At 49.6% G+C, this 20,888-nt stretch overlaps 1 protein-coding gene across 1 annotated transcript; it reads left to right on the top strand.

The window, feature by feature from the left end:
• Nucleotides 1-5,687: 5,687 nt before the first annotated feature.
• Nucleotides 5,688-9,980, top strand: LOC140395069 (growth/differentiation factor 15-like). Its single transcript, XM_072482436.1, has 2 exons — nucleotides 5,688-6,216; nucleotides 8,560-9,980. Exons 1-2 carry the CDS (start codon nucleotides 5,895-5,897, stop codon nucleotides 9,369-9,371), a joined length of 1,134 nt encoding a protein of 377 aa, XP_072338537.1. The 5' UTR covers nucleotides 5,688-5,894; the 3' UTR covers nucleotides 9,372-9,980.
• The last annotated feature ends 10,908 nt before the right edge of the window (nucleotides 9,981-20,888 follow it).

Here is a 20,888-nt window from a genome sequence, read left to right as displayed (position 1 = left end):
GCTCACTCACACTCATACTTACACACACTTGCTCTCATTCATACACACTCACTCACTTGCTCTCACATTCACACTCACACTCACTTGCTCTCACATTCACACACACATTCACTCACCCTACATTCACACGCACTTGCACACATTGACTCACACACTCACTCACACACACTCATATTCACACTCACTCGCTCTCACTCACCCTCACGCCCACACACACTCACTCGCTCACTCACTCGCTCTCACTCACACATTCACACACACTCACTCATACTCACACATTCATTCACATACTCGCACACACACTCATACTCACACTCACTCACACTCACTTTCACATTTGCACACACAATCACTCACTCACTCACACAATCACACTCATTTATTCACTCACACTCACTCTCAGGTGCTCTCAAATGCACAATCACTCACACTCACATACTCACACTTACAGACTCACGTGCACATACACAGGCTCGTACTCGGACACTCATTCATACTCACTCACACTCATGTTCTGCTCACTCATTCACACTCATGTTCACTCACACATATACTCACACTCAATCACTCTCACACACGTTCACTCATGCTCACTCACACACACTCACATTCACTCTCACTGTCACACGTGCACTCACACACACTTACACTCACTCACTCACTCTCACTCACACACACACTCACACTTACTCATGCATACGCTCAGTTGCACACTCACTTACCCACTCATTTACCCACTCACTCACACACACACACTTACACTTACTCACACACTCACTCACACGCTCACTTACACGCACACACAGACACTCCAGAGGTCCAGACTAAAGTTCTGGGGACAGCGACTCAAATTGGCCCATGGCAGATGGTTGAATTTAAATTCGCTTAATAAATCTGGAATATAAAACTAGTCTCAGCAATGGTGACTGATGCACTATCAATTACGACAAGACGAGAGTAGAGTGCAATCGAGGCTTTATTACAAAGAACAAAGAACAAAGAAATGTACAGCACAGGAACAGGCCCTTCGGCCCTTCAAGCCCGTGCCGACCATGCTGCCCGACTAAACTACAATCTTCTACACTTCCTGGGTCCGTATCCTTCTATTCCCATCCTATTCATATATTTGTCAAGATGCCCCTTAAATGTCCCTATCGTCCCTGCTTCCACTACCTCCTCCGGTAGCGAGTTCCAGGCACCCAAGATTAAGAGATGCGTAACCTCCTGCAGCTGCTGCCGAAATGACTGAGGGAGACTGTGTCCTGGCGGCCGCCGGGGTACGCTACGTAGGCGTACTGCGGGTTTGCATGGAGTAGCTGTACCCTTTCGACCAACGGGTCCGCCTTGTGGAGCCGCACGTGCTTGCGGAGGAGAACGGGTCCTGGAGCTGCCAGCCACATTGGGAGCGAAACCCCGGAGGTAGACTTCCTGGGGAAGGCAAAGAGACGTTCATGGGGGGTTTCGTTAGTCGCCGTGCACAGGAACGACCGAATGGAGTGAAGTGCGTCGGGGAGGACCTCCTGCCAATGGGAGGCCGGGAGATTTCTGGACCGTAGGGCCAGCTGGACGGCCTTCCAGACCGTCCCATTCTCCCGCTCCACCTGCCCGTTTTCCCCGGAGTTGGAGCTGGTCGACCTACTCGAGGCGATGCCCTTGCTGAGCAGGTACTGACGCAGCTCATCACTCATAAAGGAGGATCCCCGGTCGCTGTGGACGTAGGCGGGGAAACCGAACAGAGCGAAGATGGTGTTGAGGGCTTTAATGACTGTGGCAGGACGTCATATCGGGGCATGGGACGGCGAAGGGGAATCTGCAGTATTCGTCGACCACGCTAAGAAAGTAAGTGTTTCGGTCAGTGGAGGGGAGGGGGCCTTTGAAATCCACGCTGAGGTGTTCAAAGGGGCGGGAGGCCTTCACTAGATGCGCGCGGTATGGACGGTTTGCACTCCGCGCAGACCTGGCAGTCTCTGGTGATAGCCCTGACGTCCTCAATGGAGTAGGGCAGATTGCGGGCCTTTATGAAGTGAAGGAACCGGGTGACCCCTGGGTGACAGAGAGCGTCGTGTAGGGTCCGGAGTCGGTCCACTTGTGCGCTGGCACATGAACCTCGGGATAGGGCATCGGGGGGCTCGTTGAGCTTACCGGGGCGATACAAAATCTCGCAATTGTAGGTGGAGAGCTCGATCCTCCACCTCAAGATTTTTATCATTTCTGATCTTGCCCCGCTGTGTGTTATTGAACATGAAGGGAACCGACCGTTGGTCAGTGAGGAGAGTGAATCTCCTGCCGGCCAGGTAATGCCTCCAATGCCGCACAGCTTCAACGATAGCTTGAGCCTCCTTCTCGACGGAGGCATGGAGGGTGTGGGAAAAGAATGCCACGGGCCTGCCTGCCTGGTTGAGGGTGGCGGCCAGAGCGACGTCTGATGCATCGCTCTCGACTTGGAAGGGGAGCATCTCGTCGACCGCGTGCATCGCGGCCTTGGCGATGTCGACCTTGATACGGTTAAAGGCCTGGTGAGCCTCGGCCGTCAGAGGAAAAACAGTGAATTGAATGAGTGGGTGGGCCTTGTCCGCATAGTTCGGGACCCACTGGGCATAGTATGAGAAGAACCCCAGGCATCGTTTGAGGGCCTTGGGGCAGTGGGGGAGGGGGAATTCCATGATTGGGCGCATGCGATCGGGGTCGGGCCCTAGAACTCCATTTTGCACCACATAGCCGAGGATGGCTGAGCGGTTGGTGCTGAACATGCACTTCTCCTTGTTGTACATTAGGTTGAGGAGTTTGGCGATGTGGAGGAATTTGGAAAGTTTAGCGTTGTGGTCCTGCTGGTCGTGGCCGCAGATGGTGACGTTATCCAGGTACGGGAAGGTGGCCTGCAGTCCGTACCGGTCAACTATTCGGTCCATCTCCCGTTGGAAGACCGAGACCCCTTTAGTGACGCCGAAGGGAACCCTAACGAAGTGGTAGAGGCGGCCGTCGGCTTCAAACGCGGTGTACGGGCAGTCCGCCTTGCGAATGGGGAGCTGGTGGTAGGCAGATTTCAGGTCCACTGTCGAGAAGACCCGGTACTGTGCAATCTGATTGACCTTATCAGATGTGCGTGGGAGGGGGTACGCGTCGAGCTGCGTGTACCGATTGATGGTCTGACTGTAGTCAATGACCATCCTGTTTTTCTCCCCAGTTTTCACAACTACCACTTGGGCTCTCCAGGGGCTGTTGCTGGCCTCGATAATGCCTTCCCGCAGCAGCCGCTGGAACTCGGACCTGATGAAGGTCTTGTCCTGGGCACTGTACCATCTGCTCCTGGTGGCGACGGGTTTGCAATCCGGGGTGAGGTTTGCAAACAGAGAGGGCAGGTCGACCTTAAGGGTTGCGAGGCCGCACACAGTAAGGGGTGGTAGGGGCCCGCCGAATTTCAGGGTTAGACTTTGGAGGTTGCACTGGAAGTCCAGGCCGAGTAGCAAGGCAGCGCAGAGGTTGGGGAGGACGTAGAGCCGGAAGCCGCTGAACTCTACACCCTGGATGGTGAGGGTGGCGGTGCAGTACCCCTGGATCTCCACGGAGTGGGATCCGGAGGCCAGGGAGATTCTCTGGTTAATGGGGTGTACCGCGAGGGAGCAGCGCCTTACCGTATCGGGGTGGATGAAGCTCTCGGTGCTCCCGGAGTCAAGAAGGCATGATGTCTTGTGCCCATCGACCTTTACCGTCGTCGACGCGGTCGCTAGGTTGTGCGGCCGGGATTGGTCGATCGTGATGGAGCTGGTGTTGGAAGGCCCCTGGCTGGTCGGCAGGCGATGAGCTGCCTGATGAGCAGGGGTCCTGAGGCGGGGAAGATGGCGGTGCCCACGGGCTGCACAAGGCCTGATGGGGGGAAGGTGGCGGCGCCCACGGGCCACACGTGTCCTGAGGCAAGCAAGATGGTGCCGTCCACGGGTCGCACGTGGGGGGTGCAGGAACAATGGGCCTGGTTACAGCGGCGATCAAGCAGGCCCGGCACACAGCAGCGAAATGTCCTTCCTTCCCACAGGCCTTGCAGAGTGCGCTCCGCGCCGGGCAGCGCTGCCGGAGGTGCTTTGTCTGCCCGCAGAAGTAGCACTTGGGTCCCCCGGGGTTGGCTGGCTGCCGGCGGCGCAGTCTTGGCGTTGGCTGGGGGCGGTCGCTGGTGGGGGTCCACGATGTCCAGGAGGCGGGCACCGTGCGGTCAGGGGCGTACGCTTGTACATTACGGGAGGCGACCGTTAGTGAGATCGCAAGTTTCTTGGTCGCCATGAGGTCGATGGTAGCCCCTTCTAAGAGGTGCTGGCGGATGTACGCCTACCCTATGCCCGTAACCAAAGCGTCCCTAATTAGGAATTCGGAATGTTCAACGGCCGAAACGGCCTGGCAATCGCAGTCTCTCACCAGGACGTGCAGGGTACGCCAGAAATCTTCCACAAACTCACCGGGGAGTTGATACAGCGTGGACAGGAGGTGCCTGGCGCAGAGCTTGTTGGTCTGCTGAGTGTAGTTTTCTTTCAGTAGCACCATGGCCTCAGCGTAGGTCGGCGTGTCCCGGATGAGGGGAAAGATATCGGAGATCAGCCGCGTATACAGGATCTGGAGCTTCTGTGCCTCTGAGGGTGGTTCTGTCGCAGATCCAATGTAGGCTTCAAACCAAGCTAGCCAATGTGCGAAGGCCGACTTGGCATTGTCTGCTTGAGGGTGCAGCTGCAGGCGATCTGGCTTGATGCGGGGATCCATCTTTGTAAAATCTCTGCTTAATAAATTGATGCACTATCAATTACGACGAGACGAGAGTAGAGAGTAATCAAGGCTTTAATACGCAGAGATGTGGAGCCTCCCGCAGCAGCTGCCGAAATGGCTGCAGCTCGGTGAGCACACACATTTATACTCCGCCCACTGGGCGGAGCCAGCAGGCAGGGATCTACCCCCGTACCTGTAGTACAGGAGCCTTACCGTATTACATCTCGTATGTGATATATACAACAGTGGTGACTACCACGGTGACCAGGAAACTATCATTGATTACTGTAAAAACCTATCTGGTTCACTAACGTCCTTTTAGGGAAGTGCCGTCCTTGTGTGGTCTGGCCTACATGTGACTCCAGATCCACAGCAAAGAGGTTGCCCTCGGAAATGACCCAGCGAGGACACTCAGTTCAAGGGCAATTAGGGGTGGGTAATAAGTGCTGGTCTTCCCCAGTGACACTCACATCCCAGTGAAGACAGGGAGGAAAATCACAAAGATAATAATCCTATTGTCACAATGAAGTTACGAGAAAAGCCCCTGGTCGCCACATTCCAGCACCTGTTCAGGGAGGCCGGGACGGGAATCGAACCGGCGCTGCTGGCCTTGTTCTGCATTACAAGCCAGCTGTTTAGCCCACCGTGCTAACATTTGGCACACTCAGTCTACTTTCTGGAGATGTTTGATTTCTGGTGGAGTGAGATATCCGTTGGGAAAGAGAGGCTGGGCAGGCAGTGGGTCCTGCCTCTGACTTGACTGTTTCTCACTGTAACCAGCCAGGAGATTAAAACAAGCAGTGGAAGGAAGAGGAAATGTCAAATCTTTTTTTTTTTAACTTGAGGTATCCCTGACGAAAGAAAAGTTCAGGAATCCTGAAGTGAGTCAGAGGAAGAAGCAGGGAGCCTCCCACCGGGCAGAGTTGTGCTTGACTCCACCTGCCTGCCCTGTGTCAGCTCCTGGGGAAAGGGAGGGAGCCGGCCCAACAGGGGGTTCGATTCCCCCCCCCCCCCCTCCCCTCCCCCCCGCTTCTTGCTGCTGTGGTGAGATGTGAGCGCTGATCATGGGGACGTGTCCCGCGCCTGTACCGACCACCCAAAGCCCTGCCTGAGCTTCAGAGCCCAGGCTGGTGGGGGAGCAGCCAGCAATGCCTCCCCTGTCGGCAGCCACCCTCCGCCTCGCCGCCGCCGCCTGCCTGCTGCTGCTGCTGCCCGCCGCAGGCGCTGGGCTCAGACCCCGCCAGGAGCAGCAGCGGGAGTGGTCGCAGATCGAGGCTGTGAAGCGGGGCATTCTGGAGTCGCTGGGATTGGAGCAGCCGCCGGTGGTGAGGGAGCGTGCGAGCCGCCAGGAGGAGGACAGGATGTTGCAGCTCTTCCTGCAGCGAGGCAGCAGGCAGCAGCACAACGCGAGCGGCAAGCTGAGCTACTCCACACCCCCTGCCCGCTCACTGCACCGCCTGCCAGTGCAGAGTGAGTACACTGCCGTCCCACACAACCTGCATGGCATAAAGTAGTGTGAGGGAGTGAGACCTGGGTGAGAGAGAGTGTGATAGCCTGTGTGTGTGAGGAAGTGACAGTCTATGTGAGAGAGTCTCAGTGTGTTTGAGAGAGGGAGTGAGTGTGACAGATTGTGAGCAAGTGTTGAGTGTGTGCGTGGGAGAGAATGTGCGTGTGAGTGTGTGACAGATTGTGAGCAAGTTTTGAAAGTGTGAGAGAATGTGAGTGTGAGAGGGCGTGTGAGTGAGTGTGACAGATTGTGAGCAAGTTTTGAAAGTGTGAGAGAGTGTGAGTGTGAGAGGGTGTGTGAGTGAGTGTGACAGATTGTGAGCAAGTGTTGAGTGTGTGTGTGGGAGAGAATGTGCGTGTGAGTGTGTGACAGATTGTGAGCAAGTTTTGAAAGTGTGAGAGAATGTGAGTGTGAGAGGGCGTGTGAGTGAGTGTGACAGATTGTGAGCAAGTTTTGAAAGTGTGAGAGAGTGTGAGAGGGTGTGTGAGTGAGTGTGACAGATTGTGAGCAAGTTTTGAAAGTGTGAGAGAGAATGTGAGTGTGGGAGAGAGGGCGTGTGAGAGATAGGGAGTGGGTGAGTGTGACAGATTGGGGGGGGGGGCATTGTAGCACAGTGGTTAGCACAGTGCTTCACAGCTCCAGGATCCCAGGTTCGATTTTCGGCTTGGGTCACTGTCTGTGCGGAGTCTGCACATCCTCCCCGTGTGTGCGTGGGTTTCCTCCGGGTGCCCCAGTTTCCTCCCACGGTCCAAAGATGTGCAGGTTAGGTGGATTGGCCGTGATAAATTGCCCTTAGTGTCCAAAAAGGTTGGGTGGAGTTACTGGGTTACGGGGATAAGGTGTGAGCTTAGGTAGGGTGCTCTTTCCAAGGGCCGGTGCAGACTCGATGGCCCGATTCTGCGCTGTAAATTCTATGATTGTGAGCAAGTGTTGAATGTGTGAGAGAGAATGTGATTGGGTGAGAGAGTATGGGTGTGAGTGAGAAACTGTGGGAGAGTGCAAGAGTTTTTATTCTTTCACTGGATGTGGGCGTCCCATCCCCAATTGCCTTGAATGGAGGGGCACATTTGGCAATTTCAGAGGGCAGTTAAGAGTCAACCACATTACTGTAGGTAATGTAGGCCAGGTCAGAGAAGCAAATGGAGTTTTTTTCTGAACAATCAGTGATAGTTTCACAGTCACCATTACTGAGACTAGCTTTTGAATTCCAGATTTATTAGCTGAATCAAACTCCACCAGCAGTGTTGGTGGGATTTGAACCCTTGTTCCCCCGAGGATTAGCCTGGGCCTCTAGGTTCCTAGCCCAGTGACATAACCACCACACCACTGTCTCCCCAGTAAGAGGAGCACCTCACTGAGAGAGTATAGGAGAAAATAACTCTAAGTGAATCTGTCAGTGACTCAGCACATGAGTGTGCGTGAGTGCATCTCACTGAGCGAATGTGGGTGAGTGTGACTCACCGTGGGAGTGTGTAAGTGTGTGTTGGAGTGACAATAATCTCAGTCCTAACCAGTCCTAACCAGAGCTGACACCAGCGTACACATTTATTGATGAACCAAGCAGATTGAGTTCACCAGCACTGTGTCCCCTCGAGTTTCCCAAAGGTTTTTGTGGCATCCCCTATCCCGGGAGCCATGTGTCACCAATCGCACACCTAATTGGTGCCATGTTATTGGTGAAGGGTTTTGTGAGGTCAGGAAGTGGAGTCAGTTATTAAAGAATATCATAGAATTATCATAGAATTTACAGTGCAGAAGGAGGCCATTCGGCCTATCGAGTCTGCACCGGCTCTTAGAAAGAGCACCCTACCCAAGGTCAACACCTCCACCCTATCCCCATAACCCAGTAACCCCACCCAACACTAAAGGCAATTTTGGACACTAAGGGCAATTTATCATGGCCTAACCTGCACATCTTTGGACTGTGGGAGGAAACCGGAGCACCCGGAGGAAACCCACGCGCACATGGGGAGGATGTGCAGACTCTGCACAGACAGTGACCCAAGCCGGAATCGACCCTGGAGCTGTGAAGCAATTGTGCTATCCACAATGCTACCGTGCTGCCCTTTATCCAACAGTGTGGACCCTGTGATCTCTTATCCAACCTTTGATCTCGCCTTGTAGCCATTTCTAATCAGCGAGACCCCAAACTGTTACAAATGTCTCCTGCTGGAGATGGTCGTTGCCTGAACCAGTGTCACCTTTCCTCATTAATTGTCAGTAAAAACCGGCATCTTTTCCTGCCCCTGTTGAGCACCAGTTACTATTTCTTAACCCAGTTTTATACCCAATTGTTCTCCACACAGTTGAAACAGCAAGAGGCAGTGGAGTGAATGCTCAAGGGAAGATAGACTTTGCTGGGAGACTAACCCTGAGTATCTCCAGGAGTAAGGCCATTTACCCAGGTTTAAAGATTCTTCGGGCTGAATTAAAATTTTATAAACATCTCCGAATCACCGAACATCTGGAAAGGTTGAATTCCAGCTCGGGATGGCAGGTTAATGTTTACAAGATATTGGAGACCAGGAGTCAGGGTGAAGAACAATGGCAACTAATCGATTCCAAGGCCCTGAACCCTGGGACCATCGTCACCTTCAGCCTCAATGTCACGCCAATTATTCAACTCTGGGCAGACGGTAAGCGGCAGCAGGTCCAAATGCAGCTGCAGGTTTACCCATCTCCCCCTGAGACTTTACTGTCGACCACACGTAAAAGTGATTACCTGAGACTGGAGGTTGAGACCGAGAAGGTGCAGCGTGTCAGGAGAGGTCGTCGAGCAATTAGCTCAACTGAGGACTGTTTGAGGAAACAGAAGAGCTGCTGCAGAAAATCTTTGCTGGTGTCGTTCAAAGAGATCGGGTGGAATGATTGGATCAGGGCACCAGAGTCCTACAATATGTATAACTGCGGAGGTTCCTGCACTGCCAATTACAAACCGGCCAACATGCATGCAATGATTAAATCCGCAATGCATAAACTCTCTGGAGCAGCCAGCCCCGGACTCTGCTGCAATCCTGCAGCCTATGAACCTATGACACTGTTGCACTACAGCAGTGAGGGCAAGCTCACACTCACCGCCTTTGATGACATGATTGTCACCAATTGTCACTGCTCCTAATATCCCTGACACCTCTTTGCATCCTCAACCATCAGGATCCACACTGCCAATCACCTACCAGTGTACATACTATCCAATAGCCACCAGTAGGTGAGGGAGGTGAGCTGCTTGGAGAAAGGCCCCAAGCTCCGGGCAGGGGCCTAGAACCAAGGGGGTGACCTCAAACTGGAGGAAGAGGTGCTGGTGAGGGCGGGGGGGGAAATCAAACCTGGGAGGGAGGAGCCTCAAGCCAGTGGGAGGGGCATCAGGCCAGGGACATTAAGATAGGTGAAATGGACGTAAATTAGCAGAGAGCCCCAAAGGCAGGAGATGGACTCCTCCACTCACATAGGCCACCAGGTCAAATAGCATCAGAGCCAGATTTACATATTTAAAAGATCCCACAACCGTGTCAGCCAATAACAGCAGGTTAAGCTTGTGGAAGGGGAGGTCTGTCCAATTCTGTCAGTGTGGGGAGTGGAGGTAGTCAGTCACAAGGGGTCAGTCCCCCGGTTCAATAGGGTCAAGTCACACACAGGTTATTGGGGCCAGTCACACAGTGTCAGTCACACGGGGGTCAGTGGGGACAGTCACGGGGTTCAGTGAAGAGGGGCAGTCACACAGAGTCAGTCACACGGGGGTCAGTGGGGACAGTCACGGGGTTCAGTGAGGGGGGGGCAGTCACACAGAGTCAGTCACACGGGGGTCAGTGGGATAAGTCACGGGGTTCAGTGAGGGGGGGGCAGTCACACAGGGTCAGTCACACGGGGGTCAGTGGGATAAGTCACGGGGTTCAGTGAGGGGGGGCAGTCACACAGAGTCAGTCACACGGGGGTCAGTGGGGACAGTCACGGGGTTCAGTGAGGGGGGGGCAGTTACACAGGGTCAGTCTCATGGGGGTCAGTGGGGACAGTCACGGGGTTCAGTGAGGGGGGGTAGTCACACAGAGTCAGTCACACGGGGGTCAGTGGGATAAGTCACGGGGTTCAGTGAGGGGGGGGCAGTCACACAGGTTCAATCACACAGGTGTCAGTGGGGACAGTCATGGGGTTCAGTGAGGGGGGGCAGTCACACAGGTTCAATCACACAGGGGTCAGTGGGGACAGTCACGGGTTCAGTGAGGGTGCGGGGGGGGGATGTCACACAGGGTCAACAGGGGATGAGTCACATGGGGTCTGTGGGCGAGTGGGGGGTTAGTCCTGACCCACAACACACCATATTGCATTTAATATTTATTTATAAAGGTATTTATTGTTAATCTTTAATTTATTGGAATGTTTTCTTAGCTGATAAATTAAGTATTTTGTGAGGGGAATTGTTTGCAAAGTATGCATATTTTGGATGTATTTTGTACATTTATACAATAAAATATTTAAGATAATCATAAAAGCCTCCATGTTTTATATCAGGGAAAAGACAAAACACTATCCAAGTTTTATTTCTTCTTGTTTAACAGTGAAATGTTTTTCAGATGAACCTTGGGGCTGATTAGGGACCAAAAGAACGATTAACATTGAAGGCAAAAGGTATTGAATAGACAACTCTGCATTGGTGTTTACCAAGAAAAATGACTTTACCAAAGCAAAGCTAATCAAGGAGGTTGCTCAGACACAGGGTGGTACGGATATTGATAAAGAGGAGTTATTACAATGGCTGTCCATGCTTAAAATTTAATCACAAGATCGGATGAGATACATCCGAGGACACTGAGGCAAATAAGGGTGAAAATTACAGCGTCAATGGCCATAATCTTTCAAACCTACTTAGATGTTAAGAGCAGGAGTAGGCCATTCAACCACCCGAACCTGTCCCATCATTCAGTATGATCTTGGATTTGTTTATTGTCATATGTACCGCGGTACAGTGAAAAGTATTGTTCTCCGTACAGTCCAGACAGATCATTCCATACATGAAAAAAAAACATAGGGCACATATAAATAAACAATGTAAATACATAGACACAGGCTTCGGGTGAAGCATACAGGTGTAGTACTGCTCAGTAGAGAAGGTATGTGAAGAGATCAGGGGAGGCAAGCGATTGGGCAGAGAATCGGTTCCGATGCCAAAATGCTCCAGCTCCTCAACAGCAGCGTCAATGCGTACTCGGAACGCACCATTTGCATATCATTAGCGGGCCTGGCCCTATATTCTCCGGAGCCTCCGCGATTCTCTGCCTCCGATGGCCCGAGTTCCCGCAACCGGCAAGGCCGCCATGCAGCTGCACACACCGCTAACAGCCCATTCTGAACTTAGGGGCAGGGGTCGTATAGGTGCCCCCCCCCCCCCCGGGCCACCCCCCTGGGTGCCCTCTGGTCCCAGCCAACCCATCAGCTGCATGGGCGTGCTCCAGCACAACCAGTGCCATCGTGTTGGTTGGGATAAATGTGTGTAGGGAGTGTAATGTGTATGTGCGGCTGCAGCTTGTCAGCCTCCCGAGTGTCGTTCATGGACCCGGCGAATCCCGCACCATTTTTCAATGGAATCGATTGGGTTCCACACGGCACCGGCGCTAGCCCCTCAACGGTAGCGGAATCGGTCCAGGTGTGGCGCCAGATTTTCTGTTGTAAAAGTCCACGGATTCTGCGTTGGCATCAAAACTTAGGGCGGGATTCTCCGCCGGCGGGATGCTCCGTTTTGCCGGCAGCTTCCCAGGGGCTTCCCGACGGCGCGGGGCTGCCCCACAACGGGAATCCCCATTGACCAGCCGGCGAAACGGAGCATCCCGCCGGCGTGGTGAAAGTGAAATGTGGCGCAGCGGGACGGAGAATCCAGCAATCCGAGGCAGCCAGGTCAACACTGCAAAGGTGGCAGCCTCAGTGGAGACCTTGGTGCGGGAATTCTGTCCCGCACTGGTGCAGGGTATGAACTCCATGGTGCAGGCACCTGTGGGTATCCATGAGTACCAGCGTCCGAGAACAGAGGGGCTTCTGGCCCTCACACAAGCATTGAAGTCCAGGAGGAAGCCAGGGCCCTTAAGCATCCGTAGGGGGAAGGAGAAGCCTAGGGCCTTCCACCAGGAGGCTCTGGGAGTGTCCAGCCCATCTGACTCCCTTCCGTCTGTGACTGTTCCAGCTCCTGCCCCGCACACCAAGGTGGGTGGTGCCACCATGCTGCAGCCCCCTGAAAAGCAGGTCGAGACCCTCTGTGTCCCAACCCTCCAGAGGACGCCTGCCAACGTCATCACAAGCAACAGGGCGTGGCATACAGCAGATTGCCTCCACCTCTGCCATGGATCCTGGGCAGACACCAAGGCACAGCGGCAGGGTTAGGACATGAAGAATGTTTAGTTTCACAGAGTGGGGTAAGTGCCTCAACCACCTCTGTCAATGAATGAAAACTCACTTTGTGCACCCTCTCTGTGGCTCCTTGCACTCATTGGATTTCTCTATAAAATGCTGCTGAGATAACAGCGTCCATCTAACACTGAAAGGCTGGTTGCTCACACACAGAGCCTCTTCCACCTCCTCTCTGTAACGCAGGCAACACATTGGTTGACGATCTCTCGCAGTGACAGAACACAGCCGTGCCAGTGTCTCCCTGGTAATGAAGTGCCCCCCCCCTGCAATGGCCAAGCCCACCATTCAACCCAGTAATTGGGAAATTCAGATCTCAGCACATCGATCCCAGTGGCTAGACCCTTTTAAGCACTGTGACACTGTGACTTCGTCCTCCTCTAGCCCTCGCCACCGCATTGCAGCCTCCCTCTGCCTCCCCCCGGCTTCCCCCTCCTCAGCCACCTCTACGTCCTCCTCACCAGAGAAGATGTGCCGCTCCTCCCCGGCCAGCTCCTCGCCACATTGAAGCGTTGGGTTGTGGTAACAGCACAGACAACCACAATAGCGAAGCCCTCTCGGGATTGTATTGCAGGGCTCCACCTCACTAGTTCAGGCGCTGGAACCTCATCTTCAACATCCCAATAATGGGTAGCATGAGCCTCATTATAAGAGGCCTCTACTGCACTCTGTGACCTCTGCACAGGCATCAGCAGCCACGTCCCCAACAATAGCTACTTTACACTCCCATCTCAGAATCTTTCCGTCTTTCTTCTTGTGTCAGGAATAATTCTTTTTTGAACCTGACAATAAGTTTTAACTCCAGGTCAATCGAACACAGGATTGGCTATAATCATTTTAAATATTTCAAACTCCAATCAATCCTGTTAAATAAAAATTATCGCACTCTTACGCGTGTGAATTTGTATCCAGATTAAAATTCCCACATGTTGATCACAAATATCCTGGAATCATGCCTCTAGCCAGAAAAACATGACTCCAGGTTTTTTGTCAACTGTTTTGACTTAAGTCACTTAGACAAGGATCTCAAAGATCACAATTTCAACAGAAAACATGAACACATGCAACAGGCACACAAATATCATTCTCTCACAAGCAGCGAAACATATAAACCTTAGCGATAACATGGCTCTAGAACACCCACATATTCATTTGCTTGTAAAGTTCAAACAGTGAATCATTTCTGCTTTTGACTGCCGTCATTGAATGCCTATAAATCAACACTTAAACCTTATATCAAGTAATTCAGACTCATGTTTCTGGGCAATTTAAAAATCAATCAATTGTCCGCTGAAATAGTTAACCTCTATGCTCCACTTGTAACGTGTTTTGAAGAATTCAAATTGAATCACTGCCAAACTATGCCCTGACCTTGACCAGATAATACAATCTTATATTTCTCTTGTCAGGATCTGTTTGCGCAGTATTTTCAATTGCAAGACACTTTTAATATCTTTCAACGATTTTCCGCATAATTTCTACTCCTAAATAGCATTTCTAACCAACCAGCCTGCCAGTCGCCGATCACGTCGTAAAGAGAGCTAGGAGGTCATGGTCACGGATCTGCAAGTCTATCACCTCGCCACTGCCGATCCGCTCTTTCCTGATCTGCCTTCACGGCCTCTGCTCACGTTAGCTTTTGTTGTTCTACCTACAAGGACAGTGCTTCCCTCTCATGGGCCACCGACCTGCGTCAACAAATTAGCTATTGAGCCGGAAGCCTATCCGCTCCATTCCACCCTGGAACACGGTACGTCTCAGGTCCAGGCTCCTGAGGTGTTTGTCCCTTTCTCTTAATCATTGCTACTGAAACCTGCCGACTCTTGGATTACTCCAAGGGGTCTTTGTGATTCGGGCACAATGTAATTGAGAGAACAATGACAGAAGTTCTTCTACTCCACTTTATTGATAAGAATAATATGATATAACAATATAATATAAGAATAGTATAAGATAAGAATACAAGTCAAGAATCTCTCGCTCACAAGCTCCCTGTCGAGGACCCCAGTGACAACGCGGCTTCGAGATTCGGCTCCTGACACCTGCTGCCACTCAGGTCCGAGGTGAAGTCCAGCGAACAAGCAGAAGGACCTCTTATACAGTGGAATAAACAAGTCTAGGAGAGATAAGCGGCTGGGAAAGTCAGCAAGATGTTGCAAATAGTTGGACAACAAGCATAGTTTGGCATGAGAATGCCTGAGTTTGTGAACACCTGGCATTTTATGTCCCAGTCAACATCTTGGCATTGGAAAGCTGCCAAGTATCCTCACAGTGGACAGAATTAACCCATCCCTTACAATGCCATCGAGTCCATGTGGTGCCATTTCCTGGGGCTGGTGGCACAGGTGAGTGACTGAGTCCCTGGATGTGTAGAACCTCCTTCAACACTGGTTCTCACTTGCCTCCGTACGTTAGGTGCTGTCTGTAAGCCCTGGCCCACAGCTGGAGCCCTCCAAGCGGCTACTCTCGGTGGTCCCCCCTCTGCCCATGGAGCAGGCACAGTCACCCCTTCCTCCTCACGGTTCTGCCGCAGCCTCTGGAGAGCCACAAGTCAGCACATTCATTGTCTTTGTCGCCTCATGACAAGAAGGATCACCGGTTCAACTGGCTCCATCTCTGTCTGTCCGCACTCACTGCTTGGGAAGTTAGAGTGAACATTGTGGCAGTCAAATCCTTGCCCTGGCCCACTGACTAGCCAACCCCCGGGAGCAGCCTTCCCATGCTACCAAACTGGTGTGCAGGCCATCAAATGAGGTCCACTCCAGTTTAAACCCCCAGATGGACAAGCCCCATGCAGGGCCCTCTTCCCACTCCACGTGACCTGTTGGCATCAGCTTCAGAGATCCTCCTATGCCCTGAGTTCTGGTGAAAGGTACAGGGATCTGCCACTTGGTTATCTGTAAGGCCCTGTGCGATAAGCGGCTGGGTGGGTGGGTTGTGGAGAGGGATTCGCCTTGAGAGGACGCTACCGCAGCAATGCCTGTTGGAGCAGGGCGACCTGCTGAGCTTTGAACTGTTTGCACCTTGTCAGGGATGTTATATATCTGCTCAACTTCGCAGCTAATGCTGAAGGCAACCCTCGAGATTGACACTCGGGGGAGTTCAGCAGACAAAGGGTTAACTGGTGACCGCTAATCAGTGCCACAAACACACATCAGTGAAAATTTGTTGTGCCAATTGGCTCATTCATAAAAGCTAATAAATGTTGATAAACTAGTGGGTCAGTCACCTGGCAGGTAAGGGGGAGCTATATTGATGTTGTAGCTCAATATTCCAGATCACATGCTCCATCATTAAATCACTGGCTCGCCCACCTCGCCCTTGCCCACCAACTTCCGCTCAAAGTGGTGGATCCGACACACTTTGCCTGTTGGGCTCCAACTCACCCAGGCTTTCCAAGCTTCCAGAAGGCGGAAGTCCTTCAGCCCAGATTTTCAACCTCAGGATAGCAGAGCTTCAGAAGTGGCTTCCCCCCCCCACCGCCCCACTTTGCCGAATCATTCCTCCCTTAAGGGGAAGAGATGTTCAGGAAGCAGAATGCATCTTTAAATCACGGATCCAGTTCATCCAACTCACAAATCAGCCGGCATTGCAAAAAAGTAAACCAACTTTCCAAATGCAAAAGCGATTTATATTTGTGGGTAATAGTGTGCAGGAAAGACCGGACGCTGTAATAATGCTGAGTATTGATATTTTGAATCTGTGTCATGTGTGCAACAAAACAGGAAAGATAATGGTTTTACAAACTGTGAAGATAACCACAGGAGATTAGTGTACACTCGATAATCACATTCACCTTTACAATCACATTGGTTAATCTATAGAGAAACCCATTGTTCTTGTTGGAAATATTGCCATGGAATCACATAAGTTGACTTTCAATGAGAGAGTGGGACTTGATTTAACATTGCATTCAAAAAACAGCATAGTATATTCCTGGATGTAGTATATTGCTGAGTGTACTATGGGCTGGATTCTCCCTGAGGCGAAGTGTCGACGCCAATGGAGGGCCCGTGGCATTTCACAACAGGAAGATCAGCGCGAATCCCTCACCTATTCCGCTACCGGTGAGGGGCTGGCACCGGTGCCGCGTGAAACACCCGTAGAACATGCTGAAAATGGTTGGAGAATCAGCGGGTTCCATGCTACACATGTGCAGGGCTGACATGCTGCAGCCGCGTGTATGCCTACACCCCCCACACATGCACCAATCGCGCCGGACAAGATGGCGCCGGCTGTGCTGGACCACGTACCCGCCCACCCTGACTCCACAGCCCACCACCTGGCCAGCCCCCACCACTCTCCCCAACCCTGGAAGAAGCCCCCCAGCCAGCGGCACGGATCTCGGCCGGGTGTGGCGGCGCTGGTCCACACGCCCTCTCGCGCCCCCCGCAGCCGGCACACGCTGGGGCGAAATTCTCCTACCCGCCCCGCCACATTTCTGCGCCGACCAGCCGGCGGGAGTCTCCGTAACACCGGCCGGTCAATGGGGTTTCCCATTGTGGGGCACCCCCACGCCGTCGGGAAACCCCCGAGCGCCGGCAGAACGGAGACTCCCGCCGGCGGAGAATGACGCCCCAGGCAACCAACCGCACCGTCGGGAACTCGGCCCATTGGAGGTGGAGCATCGCAGGTGGGCCGGCCAAGGACATTCCAACGGAGTTGCAACTGCGCGTGACGTGTGTCCCAATGTTGCTGGTTTGGAGGGGGAGGAGCACCAAGACCCGACATCAAACCGGCGCCTGCCCCGATTTCGGCGTCGGGAGCCATTCTCCGCCCAATCACCGTTCCTGATTTCGGTGTTGGGCAGCAGAGAACCACGCTCTATATTCCTGAACACAATATATTGCTGAATCTAGTACATTATAGAGCATGGTTTATTGCTACGTCTAATATATTGGTTACCGTAATGTGTTGCTCATTGTATGTACATTGCCTAGTGTTGTACATTGCTGACTGTAATGTGTTGCTCAGTGTGTTATTTTGCTCAGTGTGGTATATTACTGAAAACAATATATTGCTCAGGATAGCATATTACTCAGTGTAATATATTGGTCAAATTAGTATATTGCTTAGTGTAGTATATTGATCAGTGTAGTATGTTGATCAGTGTGGTATATTGCTGAAAATAATATATTGCCCAGTGTAGTATATTGCTCCGAGTAGGATCTTGCTCAGCGTAATGTATTGCTGAGTGTAGTATCTTGCTCAGTGTGGTATATTGCTGAAAATAATACATTGCTCAGTGTAGTACATTGAAAGTGTAGTATATTGTTCAGAGTGGTATATTGCTGAAAACAATACGTTGCCCAGTGTAGAATATTGCTTAGTGTAGTATTTTGCTCAGTGTAATATATTGCTGAGTGTAGTATATTACTCAGTGTAGTATATTGCTCAGTGTGATATATTGCTGAAAATAATATATTGCCCAGTGTAGTATATTGCTCAGTGTAGTACTTTGCTCAGTGTAATATATTGATGAGTGTAGTATATTGCTCAGTTTGATATATTGCTGAAAATAATATATTGTCCAGTGAAGTATATTGCTCAATGTAGTGTTTTGCTCAGTGTAGTATATTGCTGAGTGTAGTATATTGCTGAAAATAATATATTGTCCAGTGTAGCATATTGCTCAGTGTAATATATCGCTGAGCGTGGTATATTACTCAGTGTGATATATTGCTGGAAATAATATATTGCCCAGTGTGGTACATTGAAAGTGTAGTATTTTGCTCAGTGTGATATATTGCTGAAAGTAGTATGTTGCCCAGTGTAGTATATTGCTTTGTGTAGTATATTCCTCAGCATAATATACTGCTCAGTGTGGTATTTTTCTCAGTGTAATATTCTGCTCGGTGTAATATAATACTGCTCTGAAAATATATATTGCTCAGTGTAGTATATCGCTCAGTGTAATATACTGCTTAGTGTGGTATATTTCTCAGTGTAATATACTGCTCGGTGTATTTTAATACTGCTCGGAAAATATATATTGCTCAGTGTAGTATATTCCTCAGTGTAATATACTGCTCAGTGTGGTATATTTCTCAGTGTAATATACTGCTCGGTGTAATATATTGTTGAGTGTAATATACTGGTCAATGTATATACTGCTCAGCATGGTATTTTGCTCACTATAACATATAGTGCTCAGTGTAATATACTGCTCAATGCAATGTACTGCTCAATGTAATGTACTGCTCAGTGTAATATACTGCTCAGTGTAATATATTGCTCAATGTAATATACTGCTCAGTGTAATATATTGTTGAGTGTAATATACTGGTCAATGTATATACTGCTTAGTGTAATATACTTTTCAGTGCTTTAGACTGCTCAGTGTAATATACTGCTCAATGTAATGCACTGCTCAGTGTAATATATTGCTCAATGTAATATACCGCTCAATGTAATGTACTGCTCAGTGTAATATACTGCTCAGTGTAATATACTTCTCAGTGTAATATATTGCTCAATGTAATGTACTGCTCAGCATGGTATATTGCTCAATGTAACATATAGTGCTCAGTGCAATATACTGCTCAATGTAATATACTGCTCAATGTAATGTACTGCTCAATGTAACGTACTGCTCAGTGTAATATATTGCTCAGTGTAATATATTGCTCAGTGTAATATACTGCTCAGTGTAATATACTTCTCAGTGTAATATATTGCTCAATGTAATGTACTGCTCAGCATGGTATATTGCTCAATGTAACATATAGTGCTCAGTGCAATATACTGCTCAATGTAATATACTGCTCAATGTAATGTACTGCTCAATGTAATATTCTGCTCAGTGTAATATACTTCTCAGTGTAATATATTGCTCAATGTAATGTACTGCTCAGCATGGTATATTGCTCAATGAAATATAACGCTCAATGTAATGTACTGCTCAGTGTAATATACTTCTCAGTGTAATATATTGCTCAATGTAATGTACTGCTCAGCATGGTATATTGCTCAATGTAACATACAGTGCTCAGTGCAATATTCTGCTCAATGTAATATACTGCTCAATGTAATGTACTGCTCAATGTAACGTACTGCTCAGTGTAATATACTGCTCCGTATAATATATTGCTCAGTGTAATATATTGCTCAGTGTAATATACTACTCAGTGTAATATACTGCTCAGTGTAATATACTGCTCAGTGTAATATACCACTCAGTATAATACATTGCTCGGTGTAATGTATTTCTCAGTGTAACATACTGTTCAGTGTAATATATTGCTTAATGTAATATACTGCTCAATGTAATATACTGCTCAGTGTAATATACTGTTCAGTGCAATATACTGCTCAGTGTAATATATTGCTCAGTGTAATATACTGCACAATGTAATATACTACTCAGTGTAATATATTGCTCGGTGTAATATACTGCTCAATGTACTATACTGCCCAATGTAATATACTGTTCAGTGCAATAGATTGCTCAGTGTAATATACTGCTCAATGCAATGTACTGTTCAGTGTAATATATTGCTCAATGTAATATACTGCTCAATGTAATATACTGTTCAGTGCAATAGATTGCTCAGTGTAATATACTGCTCAATGTAATATACCATTCAGTATAATATATTGCTCGGTGTAATGTATTTCTCAGTGTAATATACTGTTCAGTGTAATATATTGCTTAATGTAATATACTGCTTAATGTAATATACTGCTCAGTGTAATATTCTGCTCAGTGCAATATACTGCTCAGTGTAATATTCTGCTCAGTGCAATATACTGCTCAATGTAATGTACTGCTCAATGTAATATGCTGCTCAATGTAATGTACTGCTCAGTGTACTATATCGCTCAGTGCAATATATTGCTTAATGTAGCATATTGCTCAATGTAATATACTGCTTAATGTAATATACTGCTCAGTGTAATATACTGCTCAATGTAATATACTGCTCAGTGTAATATTCTGCTCAATGTAATATACTGCTCAATCTAATGTACTGCTCAGTGTAATATACTGCTCAGTGCAATATACTGCTCAATGTAATATACTGCTCAATGTAATATACTGCTCAGTGCAATATACTGCTCAATGTAATATGCTGCTCAATGTAATATACTGCTCAATGTAATGTACTGCTCAGTGTAATATACTACTCAGTGTAATATACTACTCAGTGTAATATACTGCTCAGTGTAATATACTACTCAGTGTAATATACTGCTATATACAGTGTAATATACAGTGCTAACCACTGTGCTACTTTGCAAAGGC

Source organism: Scyliorhinus torazame, chromosome 18 (genome assembly GCF_047496885.1).
Source record: "Scyliorhinus torazame isolate Kashiwa2021f chromosome 18, sScyTor2.1, whole genome shotgun sequence".
In the NCBI taxonomy this organism is placed as follows: Eukaryota; Metazoa; Chordata; class Chondrichthyes; order Carcharhiniformes; family Scyliorhinidae; genus Scyliorhinus; species Scyliorhinus torazame.
This window is presented reverse-complemented; position numbering and strand designations above follow the sequence as displayed.

What these genes read in the sequence shown, in the direction of transcription:
- LOC140395069 (XM_072482436.1), top strand. Translation starts at nt 5,895, where the DNA reads ATGCCTCCCCTGTCGGCAGCCACCCTCCGCCTCGCCGCCGCCGCCTGC. An exon ending in GCACCGCCTGCCAGTGCAGA is followed by an intron (nt 6,217 to 8,559) that starts GTGAGTACACTG and finishes TTCTCCACACAG; the next exon opens with TTGAAACAGCAAGAGGCAGT.